The sequence below is a fragment of the Garra rufa genome, chromosome 20, assembly GCF_049309525.1.
Source record: "Garra rufa chromosome 20, GarRuf1.0, whole genome shotgun sequence".
In the NCBI taxonomy this organism is placed as follows: Eukaryota; Metazoa; Chordata; class Actinopteri; order Cypriniformes; family Cyprinidae; genus Garra; species Garra rufa.
In genome coordinates this window covers 34,512,860-34,525,903 of record NC_133380.1, presented here as the reverse complement: position 1 = coordinate 34,525,903, position 13,044 = coordinate 34,512,860, and the positions used below count along the sequence as shown (strand labels likewise).

Here is a 13,044-nt window from a genome sequence, read left to right as displayed (position 1 = left end):
ATTAAATTAAGCATGATTCAATTTCGCTAGTTTAAATAATAAAAATTTAGTTTTTGATTTTAATTAATAAGTATTAATTGGTTTTAAGCGAATTACATGTGTTTTAAATCCAAGCCATGTGAATTAATTAAATTCAGTTAGAAAATATTAAGTAAACTTTCTGCGCATGCGCACAAATGCACATTCTCCCTGGCGCCAAAAGGAGTTTCCAGTCACGACTCAGTCAGGTTCACGGTGGGAACTTTTCATTCCAGACCCGGAGTTTTCATCATTCGGTCGATTTACACGGTGAGTAATATTTATGTGAGTAATAATGTATTGTAGCACTGTTTATTACAGTAAATAGTTTGTTCGCTGTATAAATAATATCTGCAAAATGAGTCTTTGGGAGAAATTCCACAGCGACCAACGGACGGTCACATATAACTTACACAAATAACACAAATAATACTTTTTTATGTGACAGAATGTACTTTTAAGATATTTTTGTATGAAAATGTAGTTGTATAAGCCTAAAATACGCCGTTTATTTGAAAGGATAGCGTCTATTTAAATGCTTAAGCGCTTTCGGAGATGCTCAGGCCGGTAACGTTATTGGTGTTCCCGCCTAAGTTAAGTTAACGTTACCACAGCCAGTCCTTCGGGAATCTGCCGGCTTCTAATGTGGTTAAACATGACATATAACGTTAAATCCTTTTGGACGGGTCATGTTTAATGTCTTTAACTTGTTTGTTCAAGAGCAGTTTGTTTTGGCTGAAGGTAAGGTAGTGCTTGCGTGATACCGAAAAAAATTATTAACTTCTGTGGCAACTATTGCATTTAAAGCAATGATGGGCAGATCGTATCCTTAACTGCGTGTTTGTACCAGGCACGTGCAGAGGGGGGAGGGTGCTTGAGCACCTGCCCTTTTGGCTCCTAGTGATCAAAGTGCCCTTTTGTTAAGATTTGTTTTTTAATTTAATAATATAAAAATAAAATATTTATAAAAATATCGAATTCTAGACAGCCTGCCCAATCGAACTTTTAGTAAAATTAATTAATAATGTTTTAGCTGTAATAGAATGACCCTCGTCACGTGACGACCCCACCCGGAAGTTCAGGACGATCCGATCATGTTTATAACAGTCTATACTCTTTGTTTATAAGGCCAAGGATAGACATGTTCGTGGCTGCTGGTAAGTGGTGTTTTCACCAGATTTAAGGTTACTTATTATCATAAGAATGACGTGAAGGAAAGAGATTATGCACGAGTATTTATACTTTTTTATAGTTTGTGCAAAAAAAAAAAAAATCGTAAATCTATGGTAAAGGAGAGGGCTCCTGCAGGTCCTTAAAAACTCCTCAATTAGGTTGTGTCAAATTTAAGGCCATAAAAAGTTTTATATATATTAATTAGTATAAGAAAAGACTTAATTATAATTTAGGAGGTCTTACATTTGGGGACGGAAAGAGGAGAATCGCGATAGGGCTGGATTAAACTTCAAAAGGCAATGATGTCATTGAATAAATATGCACGCTGCACGTTTCAAAGTCAAAACATGGCACTGATGTCTTTAAATGAATGAATCTGAAGGGAACTGATTGTCCTCAGAAACGTGTCGTTTGCATTTTCATTTCACGTCTGATAAAACTGCGTTAATGCTGCTGCTTTGTGTTCAGCCGTTCCCATGGAAACCGTAGTATTTCAGCGCTCCTAAAGCGCCCCCTTGTGACAGAGAATGAATTTTTATTTCCACATTTTTCAGCTCTTTATGGTCAAATTATTGCAATTATCGACCTAGTTTTTATGCAGCAAACACATAGAGTTGTAAATGTGAAAGATGTTAATGTGCCTTCTAAAAATCTAAACAATTAAGACAGTACTATTTATGTTTTAAATAAAATATAATAAATTATAAACTCCATTTATCCCTTTTGATGGTGTAAAGGCTGACATTCCATTGTAAAATATATTTCGTTTTTCTGTGAACCTGTATCTGAATTATAAATCATGCCATTTTATGCCTTAATATTATACCGTCTACAATCTTACAATACAATACATCAGGGGCCACAGATATTTTCAATAGTGACCACACAGAGTTTATTTTATAACAGCTGTTCTTTATTATTGTGTTAAACAGAGAGAAGAAAATCTTTAGGTTTGACAATTTAATACACAACAATTTCTAATCAAAATTAAAAGATCCAAAGAAAATATTTTTCAATCTTTTAAACATCAAAATGGTCTTTTATGTTCCATTTCTTTCTCAGAACTGCTTCACAGCATTGGCTGCTAGAAGCCTCTGTAATGATATGTATATCAGCAAGGAATGTGTCACAATATACAGTACAGTATTGCTGTACTGATGTTTTGAGCACAGCCCTATTTAGAGTGCCCCTTTTATAGTGATAAAAATATTACTAATTCTATTGTTTGAGTCCTGAACTAAACATAAATGCAATTAAAACTTTGAATAATGCATTATTTGACTTATTAATGACATTGTTACTTATTACGTAAGTAACTGGATGCCTACAATGAGGTGATGGACCCAAGGGGCTCTTAAATGCCTTGTTCCAGGTGCCCTTTTTATACTTTGAGCACCTGCCCCTTTAAAGGTCTCTGCACGGCCCTGCTTTCAACTATACTGATATCTAGTACCAATAAACAGGTCTAGTCTGTTTATGATTTCCTCGTGACTATTTCACGCAAACAGGCCCAGTTCTGTATGAGAAACATCGTGTAAGTTGCTCTCAAGAATGGATGAATGTGTCCTAAAGTCATGCTAGTTATCACCTCTCTGGTTTTTACTACCAGCCTAGTACCATGTTGAACCGTTGAGTTGTGCAGCTTGGAAAGATTCCAGTAGAGAAATCTCATCTATCTCATAATGGCGGTCTCACAATGTAATGTTTGTCTGAGCGTAGTGGTCATTTCTCCAGGAGTTTGGCTAGGTTCTGTCGCAGGTCGCTCAAGTCGTAGATCTTGACGTCTAAAATTTCAATGACCTTCTGCACCGCGCTCTCCGCCCTGGTTCGTGCGTCCTGGGATGAAGATAAAGCGATCTCTGCTGTTCGCACTCGTTTCTCCAACTCTGAGTTCTGCACTTCCAGATCCTAATGCCAAGACAAATAAGCATTAGTCAGCTTATTAGTTAGCTTATGTCACCAAAGTCTGAAGCAGGGTTATTATAGTTAAAGGATTAGTGCACTAACATCCAAGATTTTCATGTCTTTCTTTCTATAGTCGAAAAGAAATTAAGGTTTTTGAGGAAAACATTCCACGATTTCTCTCCATATAGTGGACTTCAATGGGGATCAACAGGTTCCAAACTGCAATTTCAATGCAGCTTCAAGGAGCTCTACACAATCCCAGCCAAGAAATAAGGATCTTAATCTAGCGAAATGATTGGCCATATTCTAAATTTTTAAAAATGTAGGCGGAAATACCAACCTGGTGTTTACAAAGCAAGCTTCTATGGGGGTTTTAAAGTTAAATGAATTAATCTGGTGCAATTTGAGAGTTCAAAAATAAGAGCTTCAACTCATGTTCAGTGTGCAAATTGAACAAATAAAAAAAGTTGACAACCTGATTCAACTCTCTGCTGATACTCTGAAAACATTGGATCATGAACAGATCATGTTTCAATTTTAGTTCATTAACCCTTTAGGCGCCAGGGTTTTTTTTTTTTTTGAAAAATGCTGGATTTTGACATCAAGATTTCAAAAGCTTGTGGCTTGAAAGGGCTTAAAGATAGAGATCTACTGTAAATTAGAAAAATGTTGGGCATCACCAAAAGTTGATGTGGGGTGTAAATATTCTCATCTAATTTGCATATTATGACGTCATCATGGGGGCGGCATTATTGAAATTCATAATATTCAGGAAATAGTAGATATTGAATTGATGTTTTTTAGTTTTTTGTCTTTTTATCCACATTACAAATGATCAGAAAAGAGAAAACCAACAATAAAACAGAAAAAATGACTCAATTATTACTATATTACTATACTATATAGTAAAATGCACGTGAACAGTAGCCTAATGTTTGATTAGTTCATCAGTAATACTCAGGAAATAATAGATATTGAATGGATGTTTGAACTTATTTGCACATTTTTTTGTCTTTTATCCTCATTCCAAATTATCAGAAAAGAGGATACCAACAATATAACAGGAAAAAGTACTAAATTATTACTATTCTATATAGTAAAATGCATGTGAACAGTAGCCAACTGTTTGATCAGTTCATAATAATATTTAGGAAATAATAAATAATGAATGGATGTTTGAAGTTATTTGCTAATTTTTTTATCTTTTATCCTTATTTCAAATAATCAGAGAGAGGAAACCAACAATAAAACAGGAAAAAGTACTAAATTATTACTATATTACTATTCGATGTAGTAATAAAATGCATGTGAACAGTAGCCAACTGTTTGATCATTTCACAAGTAATATTCAGGAAATAAAAGATAATAAATGGATGTTTGAACTTATTTGCATGTTTTTATTTTTTTTTATCCTCATTCCAAATGATCAAAAAAGAGAACACCAACAATAAAACCAAAATATTACATATTACACTACTATACAGTAGTAAAATGATCAAATGGATGAGAATAGAGGAAACCAACAATAAAACAGAAGAAATTACTAAATTATTAGAATATTACTATACCCCTGTGTACACTATGACCATATTCACCCCTGCCACCCCCATTCCTTTTGGGCAAAGGGACGAAATGATCGCTGGTTATGCTTTGTAAACACTTTCTCGTGGTGCGCGGCGGCACCACTGCGAGGCAAAGATGTACCGGGAGACGCGCGTCTATTAGACGGCCGATCGTCACTTCCAAAAGGCAAACATTCCCCTTCAGAGTGAGAATCGGCAAATAACATTTGCAACATTTGTTTGTGCTTTATTTGTTTGTGCTTCATGAACAATCTCGTCTTACACAGCGGCACAACTGCTCCGCAAAGATGTACCGCGAGATGCGCGTCTATTAGACGGCCGATCGTCATTTCCAAAAGACAAATATTCCCCTTTAGAGTCACAATCAGCAAATAACATTTGCAACACAACTTCACGGTACAACTTTTTATCAGACGTTTGGTGCTTTTCTCCTCACAAATCTGACAATTTACTCTATTTACACTATGAACTGTACTGCTTCCGCATCAATGAAGATCGCTCGCTTTCTCTATGATTTTCGCCAATACTTTGAACAGGAACAAGACGTAATTTTGGTCTAGAATCGAAGTACTACATGTCTGCCATCTAGTGGTTAGGAATACAAATGAGAAATTACACCGTATTAGGAACTACAGTCTATTTCAATGGGTATGACGTCTTGTCGCAATTCTGCGACTTTGGCGCTTAGAGGGTTAAAGGATTAGTTCACTTCCAGAACCAAAGTTTACAGGTAATTTACTTTTGTCTTTCTTTCTTTAGTCAATAAGAAATTATGTTTTTTGAGAAAAACATTTCAGGAATTATCTCCATATAGTGGACTTCTATGGTGCCCCCAAGTTTGAACTTCCAAAATGCAGTTTTAGGCTATGTTCACACTTGGCGTCTTTTTTGACAAGAAAAAGTTGACAAGGGCGCTTTTTTTAGTTAAAGGGGTCATCGGATGCCCATTTTCCACAAGTTGATATGATTCTTTAGAGCGAGCCCTTTTTAGAGCGAGCTATTCTGTTGCATGTTCCATCAAATGCTAATGAGCTCTGCTCGCCCCTACCTCTCTGCCGTGGGATTACTTTAGCTGCGAAACTTGCTAACAAGCACATTATTAAGAAAGACCATTTGCAAAGATGCATAAAAAACCCTTTATATTCACTTCTGCTGTGGGTGAAGCTGCATCACGAATGATTCGCACAAACATAGATGCATATGTAGATCGGAATCTGCACTTTCCTTTCAAAAACAAAAGTAAAGTTAATCCTCTGCATCTTCAGCGGCTCAGATGTCGGGAGTAAATGACGACTGCTATGTTCATTATTACATCCAACAACAGAACGCCTCAATCACTCGATTAGAGTCTTCCTCTGCACCTGAGTCAACACAATGGCGATTGGAGTCGGACTGTTTCAGCTCGGTGAGGGCGGGTCTAAGGTAAGGTGCTCATGTCTATCGTGGGAGCATCTCTGTCTGTTTGTCGTCACACCCACAAGAAGCTGAGAATGGCCTGATTTTAAAAAGAGGATATTACTTTTAAATATAAAAAAAAAAACACTGGGTGGATTTTTATCATTGTAGGGTGGTTGTGTACACAAACTGCCAACACACATTAATGTTCAAACAACATTTAAAAAAGAATCTGATTAACCCCTTTCAAAAAAAATCTGGCAGCGTTGCAGCCAAGGGCGTCTTCTGTTGCTATAACAACAGCTGCAACAGTAGCCTATGTGGTGCAGAAATGTCGCGAAAAGAGGAAGCTGGCTCTTTTCCTTTTTTTGGCATTTTTGCCTTTTTTTTGATAGGACAGTATTTAGACAGGAAACAAAGTTAAAGAGAGAAAGGGGACGGATTGGGAAAGGTCTGCGAGCCGGGACTCGAAAAAGGGATGCCCGAAGCTCAACGGCGCTACTGTACATGTCGATGTGCAGCTCAAGAAGCTATCAGCGCTGCACAACGGTTTTTGAAGTTAAAGGGGAGGTGAATGTCGGTTCACAACAATAAAATAAAAGTCTATCTACTAACACTATTCCCATTTTTTTCTTGTTGTTATGAAAATGGCAGGTCTAGCTACTCGCTTGTCACTAGTCAGCTGTCAAAAAGGCACTTGACGTAGGGCGTTTTCTTCAGAAAAGTTAAACTTTTTTCAACTTGAAAAGACATTCTTTTTTTTAAAGATTAATTTTTTTGGCATTTTTGCCTTTATTACGATAGGACAGATCAGACATGACAGGAAGCGAAGTCGGAGAGAGATGGGGGCGGGATCGGGAAAGGTCCTCGAGTCGGGATTCGAACACGGGACACCCAGAGCGCAACGCCGCTATATGTCGATGCGCTGCCCACAAGGCTATCAGCGTCGACTTGAAAAGACATTCTGAGCTGCAGAAAAAGACACTGGCGGTGGCGGTGGCGTTTAAAAAAAAAAATGCTCAGGACTTTTTTGAAAACATGGTTTACTCCATAGGATTATAAAATAAAACAGACGCTGGCAGTTTAAAAAAAAGACGCTAAATGCAGCTTCGAATGGTTCTAAACGATCCCAGCCGAGAAAGTAGGGTCTTATCAAGCAAAACAATCTGCCATTTTCTAAACAAATTGACAATTTATATACCTTTTAACCTCAAGCACTCGTCTTGTCTATTCTCTGCGATGCGCATGCAAACTCTGTGTAATCCGGGTCAATACAGTTAAGGTAGGTCGAAAAACAAAATCTCATTTTCTTCTTCAACTTCAAAAGCGTCCTACAAAGTGAACATGCAAAGAAGATCAAACATCCTTTACAAAAAAAAGGAGAAACAGCGATGTAGGCGATTTTGAAAGTTGTAGATGAAAACAAGATGGGAGTTTTTCGACCTACCCTAACTGTATTGACCTGGATTACACAGAGTTCATATGCACATCACAGAGAATAGACATGCGTTTGAGGTTAAAAGTATATAAATTGTCAATTTGTTTAGAAAATGGCTGATTGTTTCGCTAGATAAGACCCTACTTTCTCTTTAGAGCCCTGTGAAGCTTCAATTAAACTGCATTTTGGAAGTTCAAACTTGGGGGCACCATTGAAGTCCACTATATGGAGATACTGTAATTCCTGAAATGTTTTCCTCAAGAATGATTGGATGACAAGGGGGTGAGTAAATTATCTGTAAATTTTTGTTCTGGAAGTGAACTTCTACTTCGCCAAAGCAATGGCACAAAACAACATTAAAGACCTTGTCACACTATGAAAAATACTAAATAGTAATCACTGCACATAGCAAACATATCAAATTATTATAACAAAATTATGACCTTACAAAAAATACATTACACAAATAAAATAATACATTTGAAAATGTATTTACAACTGGAACACATATATAGTTGCATGCAAAAATAGGGCCCTATTTTGTCCCAAATTCTGTTTAACTAATTTTTTTTCTGTTTAAATTTTTCTGGACTCCTTTTTAATGGTTAATTTTAATGTTAATAATCAAAAGGCATGTCTAATTAATTAAAAACATGAAACAATCTATCAAAAGTTAAAAAAATAATAATAATAATACATGTTTAGGGCCTTATGAAATGTTTTTTTCACCTTATGTTTTATTGTTAACAAATTTGTTTTAGCATGTGTAGTTATTTGAATGCATAAAAACAATTTTCATTTATTATTACAATAGGCTTATTAATAGGCTTAATCTTTCAATCAAATTTTATTTTTGGCAAATAAAGGGGATATAGAAGTACAGTAGTAGTAGATACGTACTGTACATTCTACTAAACGATAGTAAGAAACTCATTAAACTCAGCATCTCTCTGGCTCGTCGGCTCTCCACCATCACATGCTCCGCCACCTTCGGTTGACCCCCTGGAGTCGTCTGCCCTTCCTCCACCATGGCTCCTCCCTTCATCAGCTCCACCTTGGGTTGCCTACATGGCTGCAGCCTGGGTCCTGCCTGGCTTCTCCTGCTCCAAATCCCTCATGCCTTCTTCCTGGCTCCTCCCTCAGTCTGATCCGGCTTGGCTCCTCCTGTTTCCTCCATGGCTCCTCCCTCCATCGTCTGCACCCATCGTTCTCCTCCTGGGTGTCCGTCCTCCACTGAACCTCAGTATTGTCAGTCTGCCTTCCTGCCAGCCTTTTGCCATCACCATCACCATCCCACATCCACACCTTTGTCCTCGTAAGTCCCCCTCCGTCCCTCCTTTTGTCTCTGTGGCTTGAGGGTGGGCCTTCCAGGACTTGGGTAAACTGTCACACCTTTGGACTTTTTTTTTGTTTTGTTTTCATTCCTCGTGTTCATTGACCCAGTTTCTGTATCTCTTTGATTAGTTAGTTCACCTGTGTCTTGTTAATCATCCTCACCTGTCTGTCCCTCGTTAGCAACCCTACTTAAGTTCCTGTCTGTTCAGTTTGTCTTTGTCCGGTCTAAACGTCGACTGCTGCGTGTGATTCCTGCCTTCCTTCTGTGGATTATCTCTATGTGGATTTAATAAAGACTGTTTATGTCATTCATTTTCTTTGTACAAAATTATTATTCACTGTAGCGTGACACTAACAAATAACCTTTTTTATCCAAATGATGCTGATTTACAGCATGATAATGGCAATATTCCTACTTCCATTAACTTACAAATGCAATAAGATGCAACATTAGACAAATCATAAGTTAAAACCACTCAAATGAAATTTGAACTTGTGTTTACTTGTGTAAATTCAAGGTTGCAACTTGTAACAGGAGTAGACGTTGTGTTTGTTTTGAGTGTGAGAAAGCAAGGGCGAGTTCGACGCAGCACCATTACCTCAACAGATGGTCTGATAACACACAGGCTCTGGTTAAATACGGTGCAGGTAGAGGATCATGCCACCTTCCCTACGCAAACACTGACCCCTTCACTAGCAGACTGCAGCTTGTTTCACTGGAGAACCTCTGGCACTGTCCTATGATATTTTACGCATGCTCTGCTCTAAATGCCTGTATGTGTTGTGTGAAGTCAGTGAGTTAGTGGCCTTCTGACACACTTACAGTCATTAACACCACAAGCTCTGTATCACCATTTAACCTTGCAGTTCCACAGACACACTTCTGTTCATAAGTAGGACAGTTTCTGTTGTCATAACACGCCTCAAAGCCTCTAATATGCTGATAAGAACTATTTGCACTCATGGTTATGGAGGTAATGATGTTATGTGTCAAATTCTGGACTTCCAACATGACATGAATTTAATAGGACATACATATACACAAGCGATGCTTTGAAACATGCATGTTTTTTAATACTTTAAAGTCAAACACAAAAAAAGGTCTGCACTCTGAACAAATGTTTTGATTGAAGAAGGCGGCTTTCAGCTGAAAAATGACATTTGTTTAGATTACAGACTTTTTGTTGTTGTTTTTCAGTTCAGTAGCATATGGCTGATGTGTTGTAGAGGTGGCTTTTCAAGGGATGCCTCATAGTGGGGTTTGGGAACAAATGTTTCGTTGTAGGTTGTCCTGAGGTCATGTTTGCTGTGCCGGGGCCCGATATGGCTGCCTTTGACCTAGAAAGAGGTTTGTTTAGGGTCAGCTCTAAAACTTATATGCGCTATTAAACCTATATAACTAGTCATTGAACAACTATTATGCTGTACAGCCACTAAAAGTGGAGAAACAGTTGATAAATATATTTGGTAGCATTAGGCAAAATGCCTTATTTTAGCAAAATCATTTCGTGACACTTTTCCATGTCCACTACTTGTTATCACATGGTTTCAAGCCAACTTTTGCCCACCTCACAGCTCAAGATGATGTAAAAGCAGACCAATGTTACTTCTCAAGGACTAGAGAATAAATATGAGACCAGTGAGCTAGAGTTTACCTGCTGTGAAATGTAAATATTTTACCTTCTGAAGCTGGCTTGGGTTCATTTTCTGTCTTCTACAGTTTAGGGGGACAAAATCTTTCTGCATGGTTGTAAGCATTTGATCTGGCTCTAGAAAAACAAGATCAAAGAAATATTTAATATTAATTCGATTAGTGATCGTTTAAAAACTATTATATAGTTAAATATAGTTTTTTAATATTATTTTTAGATTTTATTAAATCTTTTGTTGTGTCGATACTATAGTAACTATACTATTACTATAGTAATACTGTAGTAAAAAATTTAAAATAAAACTTCAGTGTTATTTTAGTGTCTATAAAATAATATTATAGTTATTGTATTTTTTTTCATTGAATTTTAGTTAAAGTTTTAGTAATTGTGTTTTTTGTAATTTTTATAAGTTTTTGGAGGTTTTTTATGTCTATATAGTTATTTTAATTCAGTTTTAGTTATTTTAGTATGTTAAACTAAATAAGATTTTAAAAATAGTTACCTATTTAATTATATTAACCCTTTCCCATAATCTGTAAAAATGAACATAGTACACCATTTAGAATGATCATACATACCATATTTGTATGCACAAAATTTCCCAGATGAGGGTGTTGTCCATTGGTCATCAAGAACTTCCTGAAGGTTGATAAACTGAGATTTATTAATCTTGGGAAGCAAACATGCCTTGAAATCAGCAGAGCTGTTGAAATAAAACAAAAAAAATTTCTGATTCTCCACATAGTTTTACATTTTTGCATGCTGCTCTCATATGACTAAGAAGCAAGCAGATGTGATAAAATGTTATTTTTATAGCTGTCTTTAGAGATGCTTCGATCCAATATTCATATCGGGTATCCGATCCAAATCCGATATTGTGCGTATTATTCTGTGTTACCGTTAAGCTGTATAAAAGCATTATAAAGCACAATAACATTTTCGTGCACTATAAAAGTGCACAGATTTGTCTAAAATAACTTTTGCTGCTGAATTATCCACTAATATAGTTTATGATATATTTTTATCATAGATTATGAATATCCATATATTTTTTCAGATTTATTATTTTAATTTTCTTTATAATGAAACAGTCATTGAAACAGTGTGAAAGAATGATTATCAGTTTCAATCACAGAGATATATAAATTCTACATTTATTTAAATGGAAAAAAACTTCACTGGTGTCGGATCGCTATCTGTATCGGCCGATATCAAACCCTAGGTATCGGAATCGGTATCGCAGGCAAAAAAGGCGGATTGGAGCATCCCTAGCTGTTTTGTAAGGTGAGAAATGGTACAATATTAAAATGTGCATGTGTGTTTATGCTGCGCCACACCTGTGGTCACCAGACTGTCTGAATGAGGTGGAATATGTTGTTTGTTTGTCCATTGTCCTTTCTTGATCTCCCATCACCACAGAAGAATACTGCATTTGTTCCTAAAATAAAAGACAAAAGGATGTTATTGAACTGCAACATAATTGGCGCTCTCTGAAACCACTGCCAAATTATATAAATGTACCTTCTCTGTGGACTGAGGAGGACGAGGAAACCATCTGTACTGAAACTGCTCTTGATAGCTAGATCTGAATCGGTCCCTTCTGTCCATAATTAGACTTGATCTGACACCTGATTGATACAAAAAAAGCATCTTTTATCAACTACAAAACAAAACATCAATAGTCAATGTGAGTGTGCAGTACAAACCTGTTTTCGCCGGCTGCTTTGCTCTGACGATCTGGGACACTTGATGTTTGATGTAGGAGGACCTATAAGTGGTTTCAGGGTATTTGCCCTCTGGCAGGGCTGTCCTGACTGTAGTGGTGGGACGAATTATTTTGGCTGCACACATCGGCAACAGCTTTAACTCCGATTGAGTGGTCTGAAAGTCTTCATCCCTGTCCTCTGAATGCAGTTTAAAGTTGGTGCTATGCATGAAGATGTGGGTTAGTTTTGGCTGGACGACAGGAGCTGGTGGATGGGACGGGAAGGACAGCGCTCTGAAGGTCTCCGTCTGGTAGTTTTTGAGGTATTTCTGCTCTCCACGCTGGAATTGTGGTGAGACTGGCTGAAGGATAATATCTGGCTTTAATATGACGGTGTTGTCTGCTAGTTTAAAGTGGCTCTTGTTTGTTGTCATATACATGTTGGTTGCTCCATCCAAGAATGGTAAATTTGAGATTCGTGAGCGAAGCATCTTCACAGCTTTGTGATGAGTAAAACAGGTTGTAAAATGCAAAAATGCTGTTGAATTGAAGCAATCAGGGCAGTTTGTCACTCTAACAGTAGAAAGAACAAGAATTGTGTATGATGTCATAAAGAGGCTGATGAGTTGCGCCTGTCAATCATTCCGCCAGTATCGTTTGAATATATACAATATGGCCATTAAACTGATTTAGATCTATACAATAAATGCTGTTTTATTGTTTTAAAGGGGTCATCGGATGCCCATTTTCATATGATTCTTTAGGGTCTTAATGAAAAGTCTCTAATGTACTTTGGTTAAAAATTCTCTCAATAGTAGTGTAAAAAAACACCCTTTTACC

At 37.0% G+C, this 13,044-nt stretch overlaps 1 protein-coding gene across 1 annotated transcript; it reads right to left on the bottom strand.

The window, feature by feature from the left end:
• Positions 1-11,820: 11,820 nt before the first annotated feature.
• On the bottom strand, positions 11,821-12,695 carry LOC141293532 (uncharacterized). Its single transcript, XM_073825558.1, has 4 exons — positions 12,597-12,695; positions 12,206-12,506; positions 12,021-12,127; positions 11,821-11,937 (listed from the first exon to the last, which is right to left on the bottom strand). Exons 1-4 carry the CDS (start codon positions 12,693-12,695, stop codon positions 11,821-11,823), a joined length of 624 nt encoding a protein of 207 aa, XP_073681659.1.
• Positions 12,696-13,044: the final 349 nt, after the last annotated feature.